General features: G+C 46.8%; 1 protein-coding gene across 4 annotated transcripts in view; it reads left to right on the top strand.

Moving 5' to 3' along the window:
- The window catches only part of LOC147725709 (uncharacterized), a 218,115-nt gene that overhangs the window by 82,883 nt on the left and 107,507 nt on the right, over positions 1-27,725 (top strand). For all 4 annotated transcript variants that reach the window (XR_015309801.1, XR_015309800.1, XM_086964391.1 and 1 more), the window contains 2 exons: positions 2,695-2,805; positions 13,427-13,558. Coding sequence is in view for 2 of the 4 variants with exons in the window: in XM_086964391.1 (XP_086820517.1) it covers positions 2,695-2,805; positions 13,427-13,558 (243 nt within the window). In the remaining 2 variants the exon portion in view is untranslated. The remainder of the gene's footprint in view (positions 1-2,694; positions 2,806-13,426; positions 13,559-27,725) is intronic.

Here is a 27,725-nt window from a genome sequence, read left to right as displayed (position 1 = left end):
CCTGTAAAATGGCCTTTACCCCAAGGGCAGAGAACTTTCCACACATGTTTGGGGTATTGTTCAAATATTTCTTACCAGTTATAGAATACTTTACTCCTCTATTGGATCAGCTCCTAGATACTGGTGGAACTGGAATCTTATTATGTGTTTAGTGTGTGGCCCTAATTTATACTTACAGCTTCAGAATGGCTAACAAGAGTTACTGAAATCCTTGGAAGAAGATGGGGAGGAGGAAGAGATAGTGGATCCAGCGGCCCCAGCAGAGACCGTGAGGGTACCAGCTCCGGCTCCAGACACACAAGCTCAGTAAACAATAGACTGCACCTAAGTCCCACAGCGTAGACACACATCTCAACACCGGGCATAGACGATGACACTGGGGGGAGGGGTGCGGGGAGAAAAGTTAGAAAAGCAGAGGGCAGACGGCCCTGTATGTGGTTCACAGCAAGCAGTCCAACCACCGTGAACATCATATTAACAAATGCCGCCGCCCGACCTCCGGGATGTGGGCTGAATGGCTGTGTGCAAAACATCCGGGAAGGGCTAAGTGGGTACTGAATCTGCCTACGGAGATCCTACTGTGATTGATGTGTAATATATCTGATTCTGCAATAAAAATTGTTTTACAAAAAAAAAGTTACTGAAATCTTGCGAGACTCCAGAGATTCTCACCTACGAGGTCTTCCATTTTGCATCCAGCATAGCAACCCCTTTTCGCATTGCCACCAAGGTCTGCAGATGATAGCATTCCCACAAACGTGCATTTGTTCCTTCATAATCTCTGCTTGGCACCTGCGTTCCTTGTGAGGTGAGCATCAGAGTAGCCCATGACAGTCATATGCCCAATCATGATTTGTGTTTGAGAGATTGTTTTGTTGATAAGTCTATAATATGAGATTTCATCATATCTCAGAACTAGTTCTGGAGCTGCTGGTACCCTGTCTGAGAAGTACCACATAAGCCACAATTGTTCACCCGTGCATAAAAGGAGACACTTCACGGATTCAAGGGTGCAATGAACACGTCATACAGTTCCCCGCGCTTTTCGTCATCGGAGTGTTCCTCTGTGTGAGAGCAAGCAGGCAAAAGGGCAGGATATGTGCTAGTTAGAGAATGTTGTATATGAAGGAGTGTGAGTAAGTTGCTGTCTCCTAGTTTGTCAAATGTTGCATCAATCAGTTTGCTAGATCTCACTTTCTAAAATGGGATAAGGCTGCCCCTTTCGCTTGAGTACCGAAGGTAGGGCACCACCCACTACAATGAAATGAGCGGTGCATAAATGGGGCTAGTATTTATATACACTATGCGGGTGGAGGGTACCCCATTTATTTCTATCCTTAGATTTCTCTTCTTAATGCACACATGAATTCCATCCCCCCACTCCATCCCCCCCTACTCCATCCATCTCTCCATCCATCCCCCCACTCCATCATCCCCCCACTCCATCCATCCATCCCCCCACTCCATCCATCCATCCCCCCACTTCATCCATCCATCCCCTCCACTCCATCCATCCATCCCCCACACCATCGCTATCATCTTGCAAATCATCTTTATACACCAATACAGACTTTGATAAAAATGTAATGCAACACATTGTCACATACAATGCCAATAACTCAAACTTTAATGCTGCGTGCCCTATTGCATTGCAAATGCTTGTTATTCCTCAGATAAGTCAGTATAGCTTCCTGTGGAAACTACTCCTTACAGGAGAGTATGTGCTGATCCTGGCCCCTCATTACCACCCAGCAGAAACCTCCACTCTGTACCACGCATCTGATCAATCAATGAACCCTCAAGCGGGTGAGACATGGTGAAGAGATTTGTAGGAATTCAGGGCTCAGGAAAGGGGGTTGCCCTCAGTCAATCACTTAGATCTGAACCCAGGCTGTGTGACTCGGGAAGCTTTTGAAATCTGAAAGATTTAGTCTTGCCTTCAGTGGACAACTACAAAACTTTAGGAACATTGGATGTGCACCTCGTCAAACTGCCGCCCATGGAGTCGGCCCCCATTCTACTCTCCTGTTGTTTCCTTGTACTTCTCAGTGCCCGTGGACCCATGGGGACGATTCCAAAGGCAGGCAGTCTTTTCACAAAGGACCTTACTTCCTGTTTAGGATCTACTCCAGTCCAACACGTTTGTGCAAAGGTGAGACTATTGTGATTTGTGTTTGATGCCAGTGGATAGGATAATAACACAACCATCTTCTAAACGCACATTCCATATGTGAAGACCTTTCGTCACAGTTACAAAAACAGTTCACAACCATGAGAGTACAACAGGTATCGCCACACCGGAGATCAAGCTACAGAACTTGGTCTATATGTATGCAACTTTGTATTTTAACCCATAGACAATTCGGATGGTGACTTTTTTAGTTGTCATTCTGACTCCTCTCATTTCCCTAAAACACTGATCACTTCACCTGTGAGAATTTAAACTTGACGATTATCAGCAAGCCCTACAAGCTCATAGCCCTCTAGCAGGTAACCCATTTTCATTGCAGCGCACACACTTCTGCTGTGCATATCCAACATACATTCAACGTGTAGGCCAGTGTCTCAGCGGGTTGATCACCTTGTAGAAAGTATTCGTGTACTTGCATGTTTCTGATTATTTTCCCAGTCTGCTCTCAATGGATTTGCTCAGTGTTTTTTTTATAAACTAACACAATTTCTGATTGACCACAGAGAAACCGGTTGATGAGGCCACGGTTGAAGTAGAAAGCTACTACACCCTGGAGGATTTGGGGGCAAATGAGGAGACAGTGGAGGAAGTCGGAGAGCCGCTTGGGGGGACCGGTAAGTGCTGACAGGATGCTAAAGGTGACAAATACATACAGGCACGCTCTAAATCGGCATCTGGCACTCTTGGGTCCTGGGGTAAATTAATCCTAGCAAAAGCCATTTTAGTAATTTTATTTTAGGGTTTTGTACGGCACCACAGGTCGCGTTTTTAGTAGTTTCAGAGTGCCAATGAATGATAGCGAATGCAAAGGTAATATCTCGATCAACGAGCTCGGGTGGGCCGGTTGCAAGGCGAGACCTACTGCTCAGTATCCCTGTCATCCTTCTTAGGGTGGTGAAAGATTAGTTAAATGCCGATTACAGCTCTGTTTTCTAGTGGTGGATCGGATGGGTGGATGGTGTTGGTGTCCGGGTAACTTGTATCAAATATTAATTATGTAATGGAAGTCCTGCACTGTGAGGTTGTAAATCAACTCGAGCAAAATATGTGCAGTCATTTATTTTATTATTTATTATTTAAGAGTTTTATATAGCGCTGGCCAGACCCGAAGGTATCAGAGCGCTTTACAACATTTATCATGAGTCAAACGAACACAAAAAAATAACAATAATAACCATTCAATTCATGACGAATCCAGTTCAGGGAAGGGGGACAAAGGAGCGAGACACGAGGGAGGAGATGTAGACGCCTTCTTATCAAAGTGACTATATACTTCAGTGGGAAAGGTTCTCCGTTAAGCAGCAGCTATCCACTCGGAAAAGTTCGGTTGAGGAAGAGGTCATTGAGCTGGCTTTTGAATTTTATAAAGGAGCGGTTAGTCCTGATTTGGACTGGCATGGAGTTCCAAATTTTAGAGTAGGAGCGTGATAGGGCTATTTGTTTGTGCGTTTTCGTTGGAATTAGAAGTAGAGTGTTAGTGCTCCTGAGGTTACATGTCTGACCGGCCTTGTTGAGTTTGGCGGCCAGGTAGGCAGGTTTACCAGTGTGCAGAGCTTTGTGTGTGAGACCAGTAGTTCTGAAGTTGGCACGCATTTCGATTGGGAGCCGTTTTAGCTCTCTGAGAGCGGGAGAAATGTCTTTGTATTTCTTTACTCCAGTGACTATCCTGTCTGCTGCATTTAGAGTTGATCCGAGGGGAGCTAAGTGGGATTTTGCTGCACCAGTGAGGGTTGCGTCCCTGTAATCCAATCTGGACAACACCAGGGATTGAGTGGCCGTCTGAGGTCATTGGGAGGGGTGAAGGGTTTTATTTTGTTGAGTAGTTTTAGGTTGACGAAGGCGCTCTTTGCGGTTTTCTTGATGTGTTTGACAATGTCCAAGTTCAGGTCCGGAGTGATTCCCAGTGATTTTATGGAGTCGGCCGGGGTGAGGCTGCAGTTGAGAGCATCAATGGCTTTTAGCTATTCTGTGACTTGGGGGGCTGCTCTTTGTTGGATATGAGAAGGATTTCCGTCTTAACTTGGTCGAGTTTCAGGTGGTTGAGGGAAAGCCAGGGTTGGATTTCTCTTAGTGACTTTTAGTCTCTGAATGTCCGCAATGGAGGAAGTTTCTAGGTAGATTTGGGTATCGTCTGCATATAGGTGGAAGGGGATGTTGAACAGTGATGGGGAAGAGGACTGATCCTTGAGGGACACCCCTGCTTATGTAGAGGAAGTCCGACGTAAAAAGAAATATTTTTATTCTTTGGGTGCGGTTCTGAAGGAAGGAGGTAAACCACTTTAAGACCACCTCTTCTGCTCCGACCCTTTCTCGAAGAACATTGATGATCAGTATGTGGTCTCTGTGCTGCAACCTTTTCTGAAGCCCGATTACTGAGGGTCTAGAATGTTGTTACTGTCAATGTGTTGGGTAAGTTGCAGGAGAACACATATTTCCAGGATTTCAGTCCTAATCAGAGGCGCAATTAGAGGCAAATTTTGTGGGGGGCTAATAAATGGTTTTTTTGGGGGGGGGGGGGCAATTCCAGCAATCGAGTAGAGATGCAGGGGCTCTAAGAAGGGTTAAAAAAAGAAACAAAGCCTCGTTAACGGGTAAATGGTCTTTTCAAGACCTGTGAAGTACTTGTGTGCGGCTGCAATAAGACCAGACTCCAGACCAGCCAGCCCAGAGCAGCTGAAGACTTGTCTGAGTTTGTGCCCGGGAAGCTGTCCCAGCCCGAGCTGACACGACGGGGGGGCTGAAGCCCTTCGAGCCCTATGGGCGTTCGACACCTGGTCCGAATATCTTGCGGTGTAATGCCTGAAACCTTCTTGGATGAGTAGACCAACAAACTTCTGCTAGTGGTGTACAAGTGACAGCTTTTGCTTTTAGAGCTAGATCCACATAGAGCGAAGGTAGGATGAAAGAGTGACTGTTTGGGATCAGTCTTTCAAACAAGTTGCAGCTGGTGTATGGTAAACTAAATGTTCTGCCCTCTGCGCAGCCACTCTGAACCATGATCGTAGCCCGCCGTGAGTTTGATGTGGGTCATCTCTGGTTTCTGTGTCCATTCCACACTAGAGTTCTTATGCAACAGTGTCTTTCAGAGCAAAGATGGATGAAAACTGACTCCCGTCAGCGTGGAGTCTACTCTAGAGGTAAAGCTCCTGTTCATCTACACAAATGTTTTCATGTTAATATCACTTTCAAGGAGTTGATGACATCAGAAAGAACTCAAAGTGGGCTGCTCCCAAGCCTCCCGTTCAGGAGCAGGCAGCATACTATAGCAGTAGTCGGTGGAAAGCCATCAAGAGAGAAAGTGGCATGATGTAAATGTCAACCAGTTCCAAGGCTTGTAACCCTATCACAAAATAATGATGGGTTCTGTGTGGCCTCGGAGTAAGGTAACGTCACAGCAAAAAAGGAAAGCAGCAGTGATTCTAAAATTATCTGGTCAATACTGTCCCTAGAAGCATAGCGTTATTAACTCAAGACTTTGTTTTTTTTTTTACTTCAGTGCTTTTTGATGCTTAAACTTCGACTATTGAACTAACTTTTCTTTAGACGTTATCACTGCGAAATGATATCTAATAGCAGAATGCTTTCCTGCAATGTCCAAGGAATGCTTCAGGTGCATCTTTTAAAATCACACAGCAATATTGTTCACCATAAAATTCACTGCTGTGTCAAATGAAGGTCCGGCCGAAGACATGGGGTCCCAGTGCCAAAATAGGCCTTGTTTTAAAGCGTGGTCCTGGGTATAAGGCCCCCAGGGCTTAGCAAGGCTTGGGGAGGAGGGTACATGGCGCTCCTTCCCTTTATTTAAAGAATTGGCCCCAAGATATGTGGTCCTTGGGGTCATTAATGGCTCATGGATGGGGGCTTCCCTCCTCTTATAAAAATAAATGGCCCAGGGAATGGTGTTCCCAGAGCCTGAAGAGGCTTGGGCAGGTGGGCCGTGCATCCCCACCATCTCTTCTTTTTTCGACATTGCCTTGGGGGTGGGGTCCCTAGGGCATACCAAGGCTCTGGGAGGGCATCCATGCGGCTCCACTCCCCTTTAATAAAAACAAACAGCTTGGGAGGGTGGGTTCCCCACGCCCAGGCCCTGTGGCCTGCCCTGCACTGCCTGTGGCCATGTGCAGCATGGTATTGGCTGTATGTAATGGGAGGTGGCTGCAGGCCAGGCCATTGCGCCAATCCCCTTCCACGCATGGCCAGAGGTCCTGCATGGCGGGGTGTTGCATTCACATATGGTAATTACAGATTACTTTATGTAAAACTAGAAATTCACTGTGAAAACTGTTTTGAACTAAAAGACACAGATATTTTCTAGTTCGCATTGCTTATGATCTCACATATGGCATCACTCATGACATGTTTTATAACATCATTTATGATGTCACTCATGACATCATCGATGATATCACTGATGACATCCTCCAATGAGTGCAACCCTTCTCCGTGCAGGGACCCTTTCTTCCAGTCCATGAGTCCTTCTTGAATGCCTGGTAGAAACCTTTTCACGGTCAGTCGGACGCTATAGCTCTGCTTCATGTGACCCTCCACTGCTTTGTCCTCTCATCCATCACCAAGAAGTCTAACCGAAAGCGTTCCCCACAGAATCTACGGACCAAGAATTAGCAATGGGGACTCATCAGGTTTAATTTCTGGCGGTTTCTACCTCTGTAATGCGAATGACACCAGTGTCCTGAACTGTGAGCTTCGGCGAAACTTCCACTGATCAGCTTACAAGACCATGTGAAAAATCCATTTACAGAGCTGGTCAGTGACTAATTGGCTACATCTATACAGCTCTTTAAGTGCATCATGGGCTCTATAGATGCTGTTTTAGGTCCATGGACATAGTTATTACATTTCGATTTCTTCCGCTGACTTCTCCAGAAATGTCAGAGTCACTCTTATGGACATGCTGTGTAATAACAGTTTAGAGAGAGCAACCTCGACTCCCTGGAGCTCTTTAAAAAAAAATCAATTTCACCAATGATATAGAAAGTTTTGTGGTTATTCTAGGGCAATAGAATCGCAGCATAGACAACCACAGCCTGTCCAGATACCCAAGCAACTATACAGCTCCTTTCGGAGAGCGGGTTGAGGGGACGCCATCTCCAGATCAAGTCTTCACCATCTGCTGCCTCAAAGCTTCGGACTCCCCATCCCAATACCATCATCTTCCAGTGAGGAGAAAGATCTCTCATTTCTCCAGGTGGAACCTTACTGAGCGCTGTTCAGCTTGTCTGCAAGGGCTTTGCCTTATATTTGTGTCCCATCTTCAGGACATGGTCTCCAGCCCATGCCTAATATTTTGAGACAAATTCCCTGCACTGCCAATAGAGGTGGTGCCTCTAGTAGAAGGAGCAGTGCATACTAGTCTCTTTACGTCTTTGGCCCTAGAAGAAAAAGATGTCCTTGAGCCAAGGCTTACTGGCTTTTAAAGAAAGATTGGTTGGCCTCTGTATTCAGGATGCTTGTTTCTATCTTCTAGTTCTACTCGTTCACAGTGGCACCCTAGCAGTATTGGTTCATGGTTTACCGGTCAGACTGACCACTTCTCCATGTGTTTATGAAAGTGATGGCAGTTGTGCCTGCTTTACTAAGTGATCCAGTATACATATATTTCCATACTTAGCCCACCGGCTGATGAAAGTGGAGTAGCCAGGATTTGTCTGGGAACACCGATCGTTGATGACGATTCTCCTTCACAACTTGAGCTTTACCATCAACACCCAAAAGTCTTACATCCCTTCTGTTGGACCTAAAGTTGTCAGGTCACCGTGGGTAGCCTGGCCTAGGGTAAGACAATCACTAACGGAGGCACATGTGTAAAGGTTGCATACCACCCAGCAGTAACTTCAAGCAAGTCCACTAAAAAATGACGCCACACCATTCTTTGTGTAAAAATACGAGCTGTTTTATAAAAGTTCTTTTAGATTCTTTGTTTTCCAAATCTTCACAGTCCAGTATATTTAAGCTTTCTCAACCTTATTACTTTATTACATAGAGCAGGTAAAAATGTTCATCTTTCAATAAGTAAAGTGCAACAATCAAGTTTTCCAATGACACCTTTACCCTCCCACAGGTGTTACATTTCAAATACAGTGGTTGGCACGAATTATCTCTCAGAAGGTTTAAGGTTAGCAATAACCCAGCTGGACCCACCAGGCGTTAAACCCTTCCTTTGTTTGTGAGGGAAGTAGGTTACACACAGCTAAGCCTGGACTAGATCAAGTGAGCGCAATCAGTTTTACTACCTCAAGCCCCCTTCACAATAGCACGAGTTTACACATTAAACCAGAACCACCCTGCCCTGTGGAATCCCCACTTGGAACTCTCCCTCTCTACTCCCAGGGCGATAGGGTGTTACTGGGGGTACTATGGCTCCTTATTTCAGTAACCCTCACTTCATGAAAGATTCCTTGTATCACGCTGAACCACGCGAGTAACGGTCTCTTCTTGGATCTAGTTCACTGCTTCCCAATCTCTCTGTTTAGTCCGCCTCTCCGGACTAGTCCCGCTGCCTTCCCCACCTTCCTGGCTTACTTTGTTTTGTAGTAACCGGAGGCGGTCTCTCCCCGACCTTCTCGTTTGAGAGTGCCTCTCCGGCCGTGCTTGAGGAAATCCTCGCTCTCTGGAGAGTAGGCGTACCTCCGGAGCTCATTCGGCGGCCCCTGGCGCTTCACCAGCTGAGGGACGATGCACCGTTACCTCGCGGTGCACTCCGGTGCCAGGAAACTTCCGCACCCTCCTCAGCGGCTCCTCCCACGGGTCTCCGCCTACCGTCGTCCTCGCACGCCGTGCTCCGCCTCTAGCTGACCTCTTCCGGGGTGTTCACCTCCTCTGACCCGACAACTGGTCTTCCGGTGGCAATACTTCGGCGCTGCAACAGCTCCTCACACGTCACGGCAGCCTTCCTGGATGGCGATTCAGATCGCGGAGGCGGCAGCTGTGAAGTAAGCCCTCTTCCACCTTGCGCCAACAGTCAGGACTTAGCGCCGCGCTGCTGCGGGGATAGGGTCCGATTTGGCACACGGACAGGAAGTTCTTCCCCACTGATAGGGGGATGCTGCTCTCTCACTGAGGCGGTGGCACGCCAGAGCCCAATTCAGCGCCCTTTACACTCCGCGTTGAGGTCTCAGAACAGTCAGGGTTTAGACCTCGGGTCAAGCGCATTCACTATAGGTACAGGGCTTGGTAGGCAAGCAAGAGGGCCCGTCAGTCTGCAGGGGAAATCTGCCTTTAGATCAGTCTCCCTTTTCCAGTGCGTGCTCCTTCTCACTAGCCGCCTTACTCCTGTCCAGTCTCACTCTTTTTTTCCTCCTCAGACCAACTCTAAAATGGCCGCCCTATTCTGGCCTTATATAGGCTGACCCTCAAGGGTCCAGAAGGGGCCAGAAGGTTCTGGAATGCCCTATTCTATCCTATGGGTCAGTTCTCAGGTGTGACAGTTGTGACTGTTGAAAACCACCATTTTACATCTCTGGGGGAATTCTTGTCAGGGAAAGGCACCTAAGCCTGAGGTGAAAACTATGAGGGCAAAAGAGCATCTATCCCCAGGCCAACACCGTAAAAATCTAGTGGACACAAAATGATAAAAAGGGTATGAGGGGCAAAAAGGGGACAAAATAAATAAATAATAGGTGGCGCTACGCAAAAGGCCAGACAGGTCTAACACCTCCTAACTCAGAAACTAACCTTCATAAGAGCTACACTGGATGGTACATCATTGAAAGAGAATTATTCATGACTTCGACTCCAATCCGGATTGTTTTACCTCTTGTTCACATCATGGCCTCTGCATTCCTGTGGATCTCACAGCAGCTAGCTGATGCAAGCCCTTCTGTGGTCCCTGTTAATGTACCTGCATCATCAGCAGCAGAGCTTCATGGCTCTGGTACAGAGCTTTTTCTGTTTTTATACCCCCCTACTGCTAGATGACCCCCTCGCCCCACCACATGCTCATGATCTTATGGTGGCAGATGCCTTCTCTCTGAGCGGGAGTCCCCATCTGGGCCTGTGGTCCACATCAGAGCTGCCTTGAATGTAAATGTGCAGCCCTTGCACGTAAAAGAGTTGTCCTTGCACATAAATATCAATGGCCTGCGGTGGTTCAACTAACAATGAAGGCATTTTGCCATTTGATCTCTGAGAGCAACATATAGTTTCTGTCAGATCACACCACTGTTGGCCATTATATCAGCAGAAGCGGTGTGGGGTTATGTTTGGAGGTAAAACTCCAGTTGCAGTGGGTGCAACGACTGGAACTTTGCCCCGTCGTGGCTCATCTTGCAGCTCCCTCAGAGGAATGGAGCAAGCTCTCCGTCATCTCTCAATGGTGAGCATGAGTGTGCTCTGCACTTCGTAGACTTTTTGGAGACCTTTTTGCCACAGCTCAGAACTGGCAATGTTCTTGGTTTTGTGCCATCCTCTAAACGGTTCCTGGGGAACGCCTTGAAGTTCAGCTGGTCCCAGGCCTTCCCCTACGTGTTTCCATGTTTCCACCAATCCTGCTTCTGCCACAAGAACTGCAGAAGGTGCCGGAGGAATCGAGCACAGCTGGTCAGCCTATGGTGGACATGAAGGTTCTTTTAGGCCAATGTAGTATGGCATATGGGCACCTCTTCTTCTAGAGCTGACTTGGGTTTGCAGAAGGCTGATCAGGCATAATATATGAATACTTTTCTGTTTGTTTCCTTTTTTTATGAAACACTTTTATTGTTAGACTGCTGGGGGGCCTTATTTTTCAGCTGTTATTTAAAAATACGAAATATAGATTAAAGAATTATTAAAGATTTAGTTTTTTAGTTTTCATACATGTGCTACTAAAATTGACATAATTTAATTTTGTTGTTTTGATTTTCACTGTATTTAAAGATATGACAGCTCATTAAAAATCTACAATAAAAAGTTTGCTTGCGGATGTGGATTTCTTTTCTTATACTTTCAGGGTATAATATAATTTCTTTTAGAAATGTTGATTTAGGCTACGTAAACATTAGCCAATTAAAATGCGTCACTGTTATGCAGATTTTGAATAAGGTCACTCAAGACATAATTACAAATAACTAATCGTTTAATTGCTAAATAAGCCAGTCTGGAATTTGATATGTTTACCTAGACTTCTAAATGTTTTTAAGCAATATGTGTTGAATGTATTAGCTTGCAGGTGTTAAACCTTCTGGTTGGGCATCTGTTTGAGGGACGGGATGGCCACAGGTATCCTGAAGTCTACTTTGCAAGAGATTGCTGGGTACATTAGTCCGGGCAGGATGTTGTAGAGCACAACTTGTTTACTGATCTGAGTTATTCTGGTAGTCTTCATAAATGAAGAGTTGTCCTCTCTAAAAAATACAAACACTCCAACTTGTAATTTACATTGAAATAACCGCAAAGAAAAGGGAGCACTGCGGGAATGCATTGGTTTGTGGATTCCAAGAGATGTGCTTATCAGACGGCATGGTCACTGTGTCGCTGCCACGTCTTTGGGGCTCTCAACACTAATGCATTGAGCGGCAGCTACATTTTAATTTCTCGTCGTCCAAGAAAGCATAGCAAAGCCTTGAGTGTTAGTTTTGGACTGGGCGTGCACCTTTCTTTGCACACAGTACAGTTCCACCAGGATAGCATTTACAAGTTAGCCATGTGAGGGATTATCATACATTCATACTTTTCAATTCAGCACAATAAAGTGTGTTTACATCTCAAGGGCACTGCCAGGCGGAGCGCTTCAGGGTGATTGCTGGGAAGATTCTGTATAAATGAGCAACAACGGTCCTTGACAAAAGGGAGATACACATTTGAATAATTATAGGCCACAATCTGCGCTATAATGAACAGGAAGTCCAGCCGGACCTCAAAATTTAATCAATAGTGTAATAGGTAAAAATAACCAGAACAACAATAAAACAGTGGGACACAGTCCTGTATCCACAAGGCTAGACAAACAATTTACAATACACGCAGGTAAGAAATTTCTCAGGCAATTGAAAAAAGAGGGAGCAGCTAAAATTAAGATGGAATCAATTAGCTTCACTCATGTAGAAAAAACGTAATTTTAGCACATAATAGTGAACTGGTGTTTAGACTACATCAACTGTCGACAGCGTTTCGATCCAGTGAGAATTAAGGATCATCATCAGGACAACCAATGTTTTGCCTGAATGTACAAGCCTGTAATTACAAGGGGAAACAAAGGGACACATAGGGCATTGATTAGCAAGCTGTCTCCTGCCAGAAACACAAAGTAGTCATGCTTTAGGTGGTACCTGCCATCCGTGTAGGTAAGTGCCAATCGGACAGTGCCAGGCGTACACGGCGCACGTGCATAAAGAAGGATTTGCGTGCATAAGGGTGAGTTGGGCTGGGGTTAACCATACCTCCCCAAGCGCCTTGAGACCCTCTGGGTGAGTAGTGCGCTATACAAATTCTTGAACTTGAACTACGTGTGTGATTGTGTCAGGCAAGTGTCAGTCATAACCGTATGGATCCAACATGGACACTAGGGGGGCAGAGCAATCTGCGGAAGGCCAGAGGTATGCATTTACCTTAGTCTTTGGGGCTCTCAACACTAATGCATTGAGCTGCAGCTACATTTTAATTTCTCGTCGTCCAAGAAAGCATAGCAAAGCCTTGAATGTTAGTTTTGGACTGGGCCTGCACCAGTATAGCATGTACAAGTTAGCCATGTGAGGGATTATCATACATTCATACTTTTCAATTCAGCACAATAAAGTGTGTTTACATCTCAAGGGCACTGCCAGGCGGAGCGCTTCAGGATGAGTGCTGGGAAGATTCTGTACCTCACACAGGGGGTGCCGAAGGCATTAACAGGCATACTGACATGGGGGTAACTGACCCCAAGACCGCCACAGTGGAGCTAGAGTAGTAATTCTAAAACAGAGTGAGGACTACTGTGCTAGAGTACGTTATCTGCAATAAAGCAATGCAGGTTCATTATTTCTGATCCACCAGGCGCTTGAGCAGGACTTTCATTTCCTCGACATGGGCTGTAGAGGAAACCAGCTCCAATCACTACTTTTGGTGCATCCCCATCGCTCGCTCTTGCATGCTAAACGTCTCCAACTCATTCCAGCACCCATTAGGTACGAGTTCTAGCTGCACGTTAACATGCTGGAGTTGTACAACACTATTGCTTCTCAGTTCAGTTTGTGTTGTGTAAATACTTCTACAATCTGTTCATTACAATAAGGATATTTTAACCGTGCATTATTTCCACAGTTTCAGAAGAAGCGCCCCCTGTTGGGGACTGCAGTGGCTGCCCGAAAGCAGAACCGCCCATCCAGAATGAACCTCCTGACCAAACGAACCCTTCATGTGGCCCTGGAGTCGAAATACCAGCCTCCATTAAAGGTACACCCCGAACATGTATGACCGTATCCCCTGGTGTCAAGAGTCCTCCTTGTGCTCTCTCCGGTTCTGAATACTGGAAATCTGCAGAGCTCGTCATCTAATATTTATTGCGAATTTCGCATTTGAATTATCCTTTGGCCTACGCAAAAAACTGGATACAATATACATTTTGCTGTTATTTGGAAAAAATACAAGCGTGGTAAACTTTTTGGATTGTGTCCTCGAAATTATAGTTCTTAGAAACAACAGATAACATGTATTTAAAGTATATAGGCGGGCTTGTTTAAATAAATGTGCGAAATTGCACAAGAGCACAATGAGGAATCTGATCACTTGTGGGTTTTATATCTGGGTGTTCTCAAAGGTTCGGTTTCAGTTTCTGGAATTCCTCCACTATTCTTTTTGACAGCTCGGTTACAGTTTGCCTCTGAAAGGCTACAGGAGGTAAAATATCCCAGTGTGGTTTTGAATAGTTTAGATTAAACCCTGTTCATTCCCTTGTCTTTCTTTTAATCAGCACAAATTGTGCCTTTAATCTTTTAAAGGTAGTAGTAGTAGCAGCCTGTAAATAAGTGAAGTAAAACTGATGAAATAGTGGTCCCGTTATGGATCTCTGTGAGCTGGATAATTGCAGGTTATCCGTCAGCACTAGGAATTGTGTCCCAGATACACTCTACCTTCTACTTTCAGAAGTTCTATACTTGAGTGCTGTACTCTCTGATCTAGTCCTGGGGCTTTTTGTAATCTTTGTTTTGATTACATCCTTACTTAAAACATCTGCTGCCTTAGACCCTATTGCACTGTCAAATTAAAACATCATCATCTTGACTTCAAACAACTGTGTTTCTGTTTTTTAAGGGATGAAAACCAAGAATCTATATCTGCCCAAATAACTAAATGGCAACATTTTTAATCATTTACACTTTGTTTGCCTGCTTTATGCTCAAAGTAAGCAGGCTACATAGGGTACCTTATGTTGCAGCATTTGAGGACAATTCATTTTTTGTCTTTGGCCAACAGTTCCGAGATACATATTCATATTTGTTCCTAGTTTTCATTGAAAATGTCTACTTTATATTTTTCAGTTTAACAGATTTTCTAGTTTGCGTTAATAAATATAGCTTTAGTGACTTAAATCAAGAAATATGTCCGCTTAAGTACTGTTCCTGGTCTTCTACAATGAAGCTTTGCTTGCGTGTCACCTAAACTTGGCATGTTATCCAGGTTAGACTGAAGAAAGATACTTCGCTGCCTGTTAGAAATGGGATCCCTGGCTGGCCAGGGCTTGCGCCAAAGTCAGTCAGAGACCACCACTACCAGGTCAGGGCAAGGGAGTTACACGCCAAGATAACCCCTGCTCACCCTCTAGGTAACGTGGCGCGAGCAGCAAGGCTAAACCTGGAGGCGATATGAGTTAAGTGTTTGCGCGCGCACCCCAGCCACAACACCCAAGGCCCACCACAAAGCAAACTCCACACAAGGTTATATATAAAAATAGCCTTTGTATTACACCAAAACACATTAGATAAAAACACACACTTTACAATGTGCCAAAAGGCACGGGCAGAATTTACAGGGGATATGTACAAGACAGGGCCACATGGACCACTGTCAGGAATCAGCACTTTTAGAACTTAGAATACAATACTTGTAGCACAAAAATAGAACTTGTAACACACAACCAGCCACTACTGGTACCAGATGAGCACCACCTATGCAATCCTCACTATCCTAGGAGATCACACAAGGAACCTGGGCCTCGCTAGTACCACCTGTACTAGCAAGAAGGAAACCACCTAAGTATCGCTATACCTATAGGGGTCTAAGGAAGGAAACACATGATGCATCACAATATATTCAGAGGTGTAAAAGCAACAACACACATGATGAATAAACTACCCATTCAGAGGTGTAAAGGTAAAGCACATGAAGCATAACATACAATCAGAGGTGCAAGGAACAGCAACACAATAGCGCAAAATCCACATTCGCCACCACCTGTGGCAGTCCCTGTGTCCCAATGTCAGGGCCTAAACGTGGCAGCTGCCCCCAAAGTGCTGGGCAGCTGTGATGAACGAGCTGGGGCCAACGTTGGAGCCTTCCAGGCTCTGAATACTCTAATTGCCCCCTAGAGCCTCTCTCAGGGCTCTAAACACGAATGTGGCACCTTTGAGCCTCGCTGGGCTCTGCAGAAATGACTGTCCCCTTTTTGGAGCCTCGCTGGGCTCTGAATAAACAATCTGGCACTTCGAGCCTCTCAGGGCTCTAAATACAAAAATGCCCTCAAGAGTCTCTCGTGGCTCGAGACCAGGTAATGCCCCTGAGCCTCGCAGGCTCTGAACACCGGAGGGGGGGGGGGCCGCGGGCATTGACAATGTGCCCCGACAAGGTAGAGCCTCACCGGCTCTAAACAAATGCCCCCTGAGCCTTCGGGGGCTCGCCAGCACAGCACCGGACCCAGCGGTACTCACCAGCCAGTACCGGCTCCTCTGCCTCTGCTCCGGTCCGCGGGCGGCTTCACGAGAGCTCCCGCTCCTCGGGGCTCTCTGCACACTTCTCCCCTCTCTCCTGGGCTCTCCCTCGCTTTGGGAGTCCGGGGGGGGGGGAAAGGACAGACGCCGGCTTCTTCTTCTGCTGCAGGAGCGCGGGGTGGCCTCCCGTCAGCTTCCTGTTGTCCCGCCACAGCTTGCCTGACTTCCGGGTCAGACCTCGGGGACGCGCTGCAATTGGGCGGCCGGTCAAGTACTTCCGGGTCGCCGCGGGCAGCGCGGCGGCCCTTTTCAGGCACTTGCAGGCGGGGGATGAATTACCCGAGGGGTGGCCTCCCTCGAGGTAAAATATAAAAATATCGGCAAGGTCCCTGGCGAGGTGGGCACTCGCCAGGGGCTTCAAAATCGACAATTAAAAGCGGGCAAATGCCGGGTGGGCACCGGCTGTGCACGAAAGCGCTCCCCAGCGCTAGGACCAACAATAAAGCGCTCTCAAGCGCTAAAGACAAATAAAGCGCTCCCCAGCGCTATAGGCACAGAATAAAGCGCTCTCAAGCGCTAGGGGTCAAGAAGCAGCGCTTCCAGGCGATGGAAGCCAGCAAAATCCAGGCAAAAGTCCTTCAGCAAGGCAGGGGGGCAAGGCTGGGCCCAGAGCCAGCACACTGGGTCTCCAGGCTGGGAGACACTCCAAGTGGCGGTCCTCTGGCCCAGCGACAGCAGCAGCAGCCCACTCAGGATCCTGGAAGAGAACAGTTTGTGTGGGGACACAGCCCCCTTTTTATACACCACATTCCTTTGTCTAAGGTGCAGGGTGGGGGAGAAACCAGTTGCAGCTGGTTCTTGAGTACTCTTGATAGCTCAACCACCCATTTCATTCACTGGCAGGGCTAGGGTCCTCAGTCGCACCACAGGGGGCGGAGCCAGCATTGTGTGGGGAAAGTCCAGGCCCATCAGGGACCAGGTACACTCCTCCCCAGCCATCAGCATGCTAATCTCACCCTCACCACCGGGCAGACCCATCCAGCCTTCCTGGAGCCATGCTCACCAGCCAGCTCCAGCCAATCACACGCCAGGCATATTTTACATTAATATGCCAAGTCCGAGAAGTGGCATTTCCGCACAAGACACACTCATGCCATATACACCTTTGCGAAGCATTCACTCTCACGAGTTCGCACATATCAGATTCGAACCTGTACACCCCACGCATCAGGAACTACCAGGGACACATACATTCCCCATGCATTCCTATGGGAGGGCAGGCCTATCTCATCACATGCACTCAGAGTGCGCACGCACTTTCCACTGGGACACAGTGAAAGTGCGCAGAACCCAAAAATCACCATCACCAGATCACCATTACAAGCAAAAAGTCTAGGGGTGAACCTGCCAGAAGGGCCAAGTCAAACACTGCCTAAACATACTTGTCAGTCCTTAGGTTAAAATTGTCTGTTTTGAGCTCTGAGGCTGTTCCTAGAACCGATCTTAGGCTTCTTGTGCTGTGGATGCCTGGTTTTGACATTATACCCTCATGTATATTGGGATCAGCACTGCAGCTTGCCATCCCTCCATCATATATGTAAGGATCAGCACTGCAGTATGCCATTCGTCCGTCATGTATGTAAGGATCAGCACTGCAGTATGCCATTCGTCCGTCATGTATGTAAGGATCAGCATTGCAGTATGCCATTCGTCCGTCATGTATGTAAGGATCAGCACTGCAGTATGCCATCCCTCCGTCATGTATGTAAGGATCAGCACTGCAGTACGCCATCCCTCCGTCATGTATGTGAGGATCAGCATTGCAGTATGCCATTCGTCCGTCATTTTATTTTATTTTTATTTTGAAAGTTTTATATAGCGCGAACAAGATCTTTGCAGATATCAGAGCGCTTTACAAGACAAGGGGTAATAAAAGGGGGGTGCTTAACATGCTTTTAGGCATAATATAGTAGTAGGTAATAATTGAGGTAGGGTAGATACAAGGTGCAAAGTCACGCAGGTGAGTCCATAATATAGGCGTACAAAAAGGGGGAACATAGACAATCATGGGAGTCAATAATAACAATAAAACAAATATGCAAAGGGATAAAACAGGTAGTACAGATCGGTGCAGAGTCTTAACAAATCCAGAGTAATGGATCGTGTATTTAGCCATGAGGATAGCTTTTACTTCTTTCTTAAAAAGTGTAGTGGAGGAGATGAGCCTGGTTTCAGGAGGGAGTGAGTTCCAGATCCTGGGTGCCATTCCTGAGAAGGATTCAGAAAAGGGGGTGGTGATGAACAGAGTGTCTGAATTAAACAGACCACTCTTACCCAGTCCAAAGATCAGGGCTTGATCCATCACCGTTATTTATCTCACTGCCCCATCCCAGCTCAGAACCTGGCTATATGCAAATCAGTCTGTCCCTGGCCCAGTGCATCATGGGAACAGGGCAGACTAAACTACCAAGCCAATTCTTCACCAGAAAGGAGACAAGCTACCGGGGACCGGTTTCTGGCATTTCAGCCGTCTTCGGCCCGGCTTGCTTGAATCCTGATGGAGCAGTGAGAAAGGGACTCATGTCTGAGTATACCCTGCCACACCTATAGTGGCCAAAAACGATTCAGAAAAGGGGGTGGTGATGAACAGAGTGTCTGAATTAAACAGACCACTCTTACCCAGTCCAAAGATCAGGGCTTGATCCATCACCGTTATTTATCTCACTGCCCCATCCCAGCTCAGAACCTGGCTATATGCAAATCAGTCTGTCCCTGGCCCAGTGCATCATGGGAACAGGGCAGACTAAACTACCAAGCCAATTCTTCACCAGAAAGGAGACAAGCTACCGGGGACCGGTTTCTGGCATTTCAGCCGTCTTCGGCCCGGCTTGCTTGAATCCTGATGGAGCAGTGAGAAAGGGACTCATGTCTGAGTATACCCTGCCACACCTATAGTGGCCAAAAACGATTCAGAAAAGGGGGTGGTGATGAACAGAGTGTCTGAATTAAACAGACCACTCTTACCCAGTCCAAAGATCAGGGCTTGATCCATCACCGTTATTTATCTCACTGCCCCATCCCAGCTCAGAACCTGGCTATATGCAAATCAGTCTGTCCCTGGCCCAGTGCATCATGGGAACAGGGCAGACTAAACTACCAAGCCAATTCTTCACCAGAAAGGAGACAAGCTACCGGGGACCGGTTTCTGGCATTTCAGCCGTCTTCGGCCCGGCTTGCTTGAATCCTGATGGAGCAGTGAGAAAGGGACTCATGTCTGAGTATACCCTGCCACACCTATAGTGGCCAAAAACGATTCAGAAAAGGGGGTGGTGATGAACAGAGTGTCTGAATTAAACAGACCACTCTTACCCAGTCCAAAGATCAGGGCTTGATCCATCACCGTTATTTATCTCACTGCCCCATCCCAGCTCAGAACCTGGCTATATGCAAATCAGTCTGTCCCTGGCCCAGTGCATCATGGGAACAGGGCAGACTAAACTACCAAGCCAATTCTTCACCAGAAAGGAGACAAGCTACCGGGGACCGGTTTCTGGCATTTCAGCCGTCTTCGGCCCGGCTTGCTTGAATCCTGATGGAGCAGTGAGAAAGGGACTCATGTCTGAGTATACCCTGCCACACCTATAGTGGCCAAAAACGATTCAGAAAAGGGGGTGGTGATGAACAGAGTGTCTGAATTAAACAGACCACTCTTACCCAGTCCAAAGATCAGGGCTTGATCCATCACCGTTATTTATCTCACTGCCCCATCCCAGCTCAGAACCTGGCTATATGCAAATCAGTCTGTCCCTGGCCCAGTGCATCATGGGAACAGGGCAGACTAAACTACCAAGCCAATTCTTCACCAGAAAGGAGACAAGCTACCGGGGACCGGTTTCTGGCATTTCAGCCGTCTTCGGCCCGGCTTGCTTGAATCCTGATGGAGCAGTGAGAAAGGGACTCATGTCTGAGTATACCCTGCCACACCTATAGTGGCCAAAAACGATTCAGAAAAGGGGGTGGTGATGAACAGAGTGTCTGAATTAAACAGACCACTCTTACCCAGTCCAAAGATCAGGGCTTGATCCATCACCGTTATTTATCTCACTGCCCCATCCCAGCTCAGAACCTGGCTATATGCAAATCAGTCTGTCCCTGGCCCAGTGCATCATGGGAACAGGGCAGACTAAACTACCAAGCCAATTCTTCACCAGAAAGGAGACAAGCTACCGGGGACCGGTTTCTGGCATTTCAGCCGTCTTCGGCCCGGCTTGCTTGAATCCTGATGGAGCAGTGAGAAAGGGACTCATGTCTGAGTATACCCTGCCACACCTATAGTGGCCAAAAACGATTCAGAAAAGGGGGTGGTGATGAACAGAGTGTCTGAATTAAACAGACCACTCTTACCCAGTCCAAAGATCAGGGCTTGATCCATCACCGTTATTTATCTCACTGCCCCATCCCAGCTCAGAACCTGGCTATATGCAAATCAGTCCGTCCCTGGCCCAGTGCATCATGGGAACAGGGCAGACTAAACTACCAAGCCAATTCTTCACCAGAAAGGAGACAAGCTACCGGGGACCGGTTTCTGGCATTTCAGCCGTCTTCGGCCCGGCTTGCTTGAATCCTGATGGAGCAGTGAGAAAGGGACTCATGTCTGAGTATACCCTGCCACACCTATAGTGGCCAAAAACGATTCAGAAAAGGGGGTGGTGATGAACAGAGTGTCTGAATTAAACAGACCACTCTTACCCAGTCCAAAGATCAGGGCTTGATCCATCACCGTTATTTATCTCACTGCCCCATCCCAGCTCAGAACCTGGCTATATGCAAATCAGTCCGTCCCTGGCCCAGTGCATCATGGGAACAGGGCAGACTAAACTACCAAGCCAATTCTTCACCAGAAAGGAGACAAGCTACCGGGGACCGGTTTCTGGCATTTCAGCCGTCTTCGGCCCGGCTTGCTTGAATCCTGATGGAGCAGTGAGAAAGGGACTCATGTCTGAGTATACCCTGCCACACCTATAGTGGCCAAAAACGATTCAGAAAAGGGGGTGGTGATGAACAGAGTGTCTGAATTAAACAGACCACTCTTACCCAGTCCAAAGATCAGGGCTTGATCCATCACCGTTATTTATCTCACTGCCCCATCCCAGCTCAGAACCTGGCTATATGCAAATCAGTCCGTCCCTGGCCCAGTGCATCATGGGAACAGGGCAGACTAAACTACCAAGCCAATTCTTCACCAGAAAGGAGACAAGCTACCGGGGACCGGTTTCTGGCATTTCAGCCGTCTTCGGCCCGGCTTGCTTGAATCCTGATGGAGCAGTGAGAAAGGGACTCATGTCTGAGTATACCCTGCCACACCTATAGTGGCCAAAAACGATTCAGAAAAGGGGGTGGTGATGAACAGAGTGTCTGAATTAAACAGACCACTCTTACCCAGTCCAAAGATCAGGGCTTGATCCATCACCGTTATTTATCTCACTGCCCCATCCCAGCTCAGAACCTGGCTATATGCAAATCAGTCCGTCCCTGGCCCAGTGCATCATGGGAACAGGGCAGACTAAACTACCAAGCCAATTCTTCACCAGAAAGGAGACAAGCTACCGGGGACCGGTTTCTGGCATTTCAGCCGTCTTCGGCCCGGCTTGCTTGAATCCTGATGGAGCAGTGAGAAAGGGACTCATGTCTGAGTATACCCTGCCACACCTATAGTGGCCAAAAACGATTCAGAAAAGGGGGGTGGTGATGAACAGAGTGTCTGAATTAAACAGACCACTCTTACCCAGTCCAAAGATCAGGGCTTGATCCATCACCGTTATTTATCTCGGTGTTGGATCTAGCCCTGATCTCTTGACTGGGTGAGAGCTTTCTGCTTAATTCAGAGACTCTGTCCCTCACCACCCCTTGTTGTAAATATTTTTGTCCACCCTAAGCGTGGAAGGGTATTCTCAGATGTGAGACCCTTGCTCATTGCACCATCAGGATTCAAGCAAACCGGGCCGAAGACGGCTGTAATGCCAGAAACCGGTCCCTGGGAGCTTGTTTCCTTCCCAGTGTAAGAATTGGCTTTTGTAGTTTGGTTTGCCCTGTTCCCATCATGCACTGGGACAGGAACAGACTAATTTGCATACAGCCAGGTTCTGAAACTGGGATGGTGCAGTGAGCTAAAAAACGGTGTTGGATCTAGCCCTGATCTCTTGACTGGGTGAGAGCTTTCTGCTTAATTCAGAGACTCTGTCCCTCACCACCCCTTGTTGTAAATATTTTTGTCCACCCTAAGCGTGGAAGGGTATTCTCAGATGTGAGACCCTTGCTCATTGCACCATCAGGATTCAAGCAAACCGGGCCGAAGACGGCTGTAATGCCATAAACCGGTCCCTGGGAGCTTGTTTCCTTCCCAGTGTAAGAATTGGCTTTTGTAGTTTGGTTTGCCCTGTTCCCATCATGCACTGGGACAGGAACAGACTAATTTGCATACAGCCAGGTTCTGAAACTGGGATGGTGCAGTGAGCTAAAAAACGGTGTTGGATCTAGCCCTGATCTCTTGACTGGGTGAGAGCTTTCTGCTTAATTCAGAGACTCTGTCCCTCACCACCCCTTGTTGTAAATATTTTTGTCCACCCTAAGCGTGGAAGGGTATTCTCAGATGTGAGACCCTTGCTCATTGCACCATCGGGATTCAAGCAAACCGGGCCGAAGACGGCTGTAATGCCAGAAACCGGTCCCTGGGAGCTTGTTTCCTTCCCAGTGTAAGAATTGGCTTTTGTAGTTTGGTTTGCCCTGTTCCCATCATGCACTGGGACAGGAACAGACTAATTTGCATACAGCCAGGTTCTGAAACTGGGATGGTGCAGTGAGCTAAAAAACGGTGTTGGATCTAGCCCTGATCTCTTGACTGGGTGAGAGCTTTCTGCTTAATTCAGAGACTCTGTCCCTCACCACCCCTTGTTGTAAATATTTTTGTCCACCCTAAGCGTGGAAGGGTATTCTCAGATGTGAGACCCTTGCTCATTGCACCATCAGGATTCAAGCAAACCGGGCCGAAGACGGCTGTAATGCCAGAAACCGGTCCCTGGGAGCTTGTTTCCTTCCCAGTGTAAGAATTGGCTTTTGTAGTTTGGTTTGCCCTGTTCCCATCATGCACTGGGACAGGAACAGACTAATTTGCATACAGCCAGGTTCTGAAACTGGGATGGTGCAGTGAGCTAAAAAACGGTGTTGGATCTAGCCCTGATCTCTTGACTGGGTGAGAGCTTTCTGCTTAATTCAGAGACTCTGTCCCTCACCACCCCTTGTTGTAAATATTTTTGTCCACCCTAAGCGTGGAAGGGTATTCTCAGATGTGAGACCCTTGCTCATTGCACCATCAGGATTCAAGCAAACCGGGCCGAAGACGGCTGTAATGCCAGAAACCGGTCCCTGGGAGCTTGTTTCCTTCCCAGTGTAAGAATTGGCTTTTGTAGTTTGGTTTGCCCTGTTCCCATCATGCACTGGGACAGGAACAGACTAATTTGCATACAGCCAGGTTCTGAAACTGGGATGGTGCAGTGAGCTAAAAAACGGTGTTGGATCTAGCCCTGATCTCTTGACTGGGTGAGAGCTTTCTGCTTAATTCAGAGACTCTGTCCCTCACCACCCCTTGTTGTAAATATTTTTGTCCACCCTAAGCGTGGAAGGGTATTCTCAGATGTGAGACCCTTGCTCATTGCACCATCAGGATTCAAGCAAACCGGGCCGAAGACGGCTGTAATGCCAGAAACCGGTCCCTGGGAGCTTGTTTCCTTCCCAGTGTAAGAATTGGCTTTTGTAGTTTGGTTTGCCCTGTTCCCATCATGCACTGGGACAGGAACAGACTAATTTGCATACAGCCAGGTTCTGAAACTGGGATGGTGCAGTGAGCTAAAAAACGGTGTTGGATCTAGCCCTGATCTCTTGACTGGGTGAGAGCTTTCTGCTTAATTCAGAGACTCTGTCCCTCACCACCCCTTGTTGTAAATATTTTTGTCCACCCTAAGCGTGGAAGGGTATTCTCAGATGTGAGACCCTTGCTCATTGCACCATCAGGATTCAAGCAAACCGGGCCGAAGACGGCTGTAATGCCAGAAACCGGTCCCTGGGAGCTTGTTTCCTTCCCAGTGTAAGAATTGGCTTTTGTAGTTTGGTTTGCCCTGTTCCCATCATGCACTGGGACAGGAACAGACTAATTTGCATACAGCCAGGTTCTGAAACTGGGATGGTGCAGTGAGCTAAAAAACGGTGTTGGATCTAGCCCTGATCTCTTGACTGGGTGAGAGCTTTCTGCTTAATTCAGAGACTCTGTCCCTCACCACCCCTTGTTGTAAATATTCCTGAGAAGGAGCGTTTATAGGTTTTTTCCTTCCGGAATCTTCGCGGCTTCAGCAGAAGATTGCTTGTGCTTCTAGTGGTTCTAGAGCCGCCAAAAATTGTCAGCTTCTGAGTGAGGTAGCCGGGTGCGTTCAGGTGTACAGCCTTGTGTGTCATGCAGGCGATTTTCAGATGTATTCTGGCTTCAAAAGGCAGCCAGTTAAGGGATTTAAAGTCAGGGGAAATATGCGAGTGTTTTTTTGAGCCAGTAATGAGTCTCGCTGCAGCGTTCAGAGAAGCTCTTAGGGGTGCAGTTGTAGTTAGGGGGAGTCCGCAGAGGGCGATATTGCCATATTCTATGCGAGGGATGACTAGGGATTGTACTGCAGTTTGGAAGTCTTTTGCTGGGAGGAAGGGTTTAAGTTTCCTCAGTGTGTTGATTTGGAAGTTCGCTCCTTTGGTTGCCTTGCTGATATGCTGCTGCATGTTGAGATTGGCGTCAAGTGTTATGCCTAAAGATTTTGCTGAGTCTACGACGGTAGGTTGTACATTGAGTGCAGTTAGGTGCTTAAGCCAAGTTTGAGTGGTAGGGATTTTTGCGGGAGGTGCAATCAGGAGGAACTCTGTCTTCAGCGCATTGAGTTTGAGGTGATTATCGGCAAGCCATGATTGGGTGTTTCTGATCGTTGAGTTCAGGAGCATATTGTCATTGGGGGATTGTAGTTTGAGATATAGCTGGGTGTCGTCGGCGTACATGTGAAAGTGTACATTTGATGCTTGTAACAAGGTGGTGAGAAGTTCCATAACTAGGTTGAACAATGTTGGGGAAAGGGAGGATCCTTGGGGGACGCCGAACGATACAGGTACTGGAGAGGACATCAGGTTGTTGCTCTTGAATCTGAGACCGGTTGTGTAGAAAGGAAGTTAACCACTTGAGAACAGTCCCCGATAGGCCCATTCTTGTGTTTAAAAGTTCGAGTAAGTTCTCATGTTTAACGGTGTTGAATGCTGAAGAGAAATCAAGAAGAATGAGGAGGCAGGTATCGTTTTGATCTAAGATTTGGAGGGCATCGTCAATTATGTGAGTCATAGCAGTTTCGGTACTGTGCCCTGCTCGGAAGCCTGATTGATGAGGGTTGAGGAGATGAAACTGATCTATGTGTTTAGTCAGTTGTAGCTGTACGCATTTTTCCAGCAGTTTGGCGAGAGTGGGAATATTGGTAATAGGACTGTAATTGTTTAGATCAGTGGGGTCTGCTGTTGGTTTCTTTAGTAAAGGTGTGACTTGTCCAACTTTGAGGGAGTTAGGGATGGTTCCTTGTTGAAGTGAGCTGTTAATAATTTTGGTCCAGAGAGAGAAAAGCAAAGGGGTAAAGTCTTTTACAGCTTTAGCAGGGAGGGGGTCAGTGAGGTGGTTGGATGGTTTCAGGGTGCTGAGCAGTCTGCCAATTTCTTCAGAGTAGGTGCCAAAGGATGACCATGTAGCATTGTTCTTTGGCCCAGTGGATGCTATGTGGAGGGGTTTGGAGTAGAGGCGTGCGTCATTGAGGAGATCGCTCCTTATGTTGTCAGTTATATGGTTAACTCCTTGGACGTCAAAAACAAACAGAAACTGTTTGAGAGCAAAGCACTTTTCACTGGCTCCCGAGGGATGCTTTTGTAGAAACAGTTATTCCCTGTATATTTCTATTTTTTCAAAATACACATATATCAAACAAATTGTGAAACAAATTGTCCATATATCACATAATTCTTGTCAAGAAGCCAAAACAACTGTGATGTTGTATCGATGTAATGTGCTTTAATGACTTTTCTCTTGCTTTAGATTTCTTCTTTTAGTACATTCACATCATGTACTGTAGTTCTTTTTATCATCATTACAGCAGTTCATCCCAATGCATTTCGGTATGAATACCTTCGTCAGGGGAATACTGAAAATTTAACATGAAACAATAATCAAAAACTCTGTTTGGGGACTACCAGGACCCCACCTCGTGTGCATGCAAACATTCATTGAGTTATAATGTGAAAGTTGCCATCTCTGTGCTCATGTTGCTGAGATTGTTATGCCGTGCTCTTAAAATGAAATATTTGTGCCCTGCTCTCCAACACGACCACATGCTGATCAAATACCGAAATCAACGTACCTACTACAATGCTCCAAAGTCTACCCGATGTGTATACTAATGAAATGCCGACCAAACTGACCGAACTGCATAAAAACGAAAGAAAACATGGTGTCACTATGTCTATTTTACAATCATGAACTCGCAAAGTGCCAAAATGTCATGCAGCGTACCTCAGCTGCTAGCCACCATTATCTTTGTTCGAGTGCGCTCTCAGTCATCGTATGTAAAACTGCCACAAGGCTGCCACCATTGTAGACGCTTCTGTTAAATAAACGGAAATCGAAAAACCGCTATTAAAATTGTGGTAGGAATGCGCATAACTGCACTACTACGGGCCCGCATGTTCGTGGAAGGGTTTGTCACCGCCGCTCACCTGGCGTGTTTACTAAAGCTTGCTTGTAATCCTGTCGTCGGGCGTGGACGGTCTCTTCCGTATCCTTCTGTGGTTGTGCTGAACTAAACCTAACTTAAAACGTGCGCATTAAACAAAAATGACGGACTAGTGTGGTGTTCTGGCGATGGGCGCCATCTTGAAGTGGGTGCTTGTACTACTATAAGTGATGGGAAGATATGACGGTATATGTAGTAAGGTGATGTAGGTGTGATGGCAAATTCATTCACAGTAAATGGCATATTCATTAGCGATGGCCACAATAAAACAATCAGTGCACGTCACATTATCAAGAATGGTACATTTACAACATTAAAAGCATGTAACTCAATATTAAAAAAACAGTGCAAAAACGATGAAAAAACAACTATTGCTTCAATACCTGCTTAATTACAGAAAACATGTATATTCTATTTTGTCGTTAAGACCACGCGGTTCTAGCGTATTCAAGTGGCGGATCCAATATGTTTCCCTTTGGGACAGTTGTCGATTGGTGTCAGCATGTGACTTCATGTTTATCCTCTCTAACACTGTGTATCGCAACTGGGGTATGGTATGCTGACGTTCTTTCCAATGTGTAGCCAAGTTAGATTTGATGTTGCAAGTTCTTATTAAACTTTTGTGCTCTGTAATTCGCACCTTCACCTTACGTGTGGTTTTCCCTACATATACTAGCCCGCAGGGGCATTTAATGGCGTACACTACCATTTCACTGTTACAATCTGACGTGTGTCTGAGAAGGATCTGTTTACCTGTGTGGGGGTGTTGGAAAACATTCCCTACCATCACATTACTACAGTGTCCACAATTGTGGCATTTGACCATGCCTCTCTGTTGACCTGCTTTAG

The sequence above is a fragment of the Lissotriton vulgaris genome, chromosome 3_2, assembly GCF_964263255.1.
Source record: "Lissotriton vulgaris chromosome 3_2, aLisVul1.2, whole genome shotgun sequence".
NCBI classification, from domain to species: domain Eukaryota; kingdom Metazoa; phylum Chordata; class Amphibia; order Caudata; family Salamandridae; genus Lissotriton; species Lissotriton vulgaris.
Note: the sequence above shows the minus strand (reverse complement) of the source record. Positions and strands in the feature narration are given on the sequence as shown.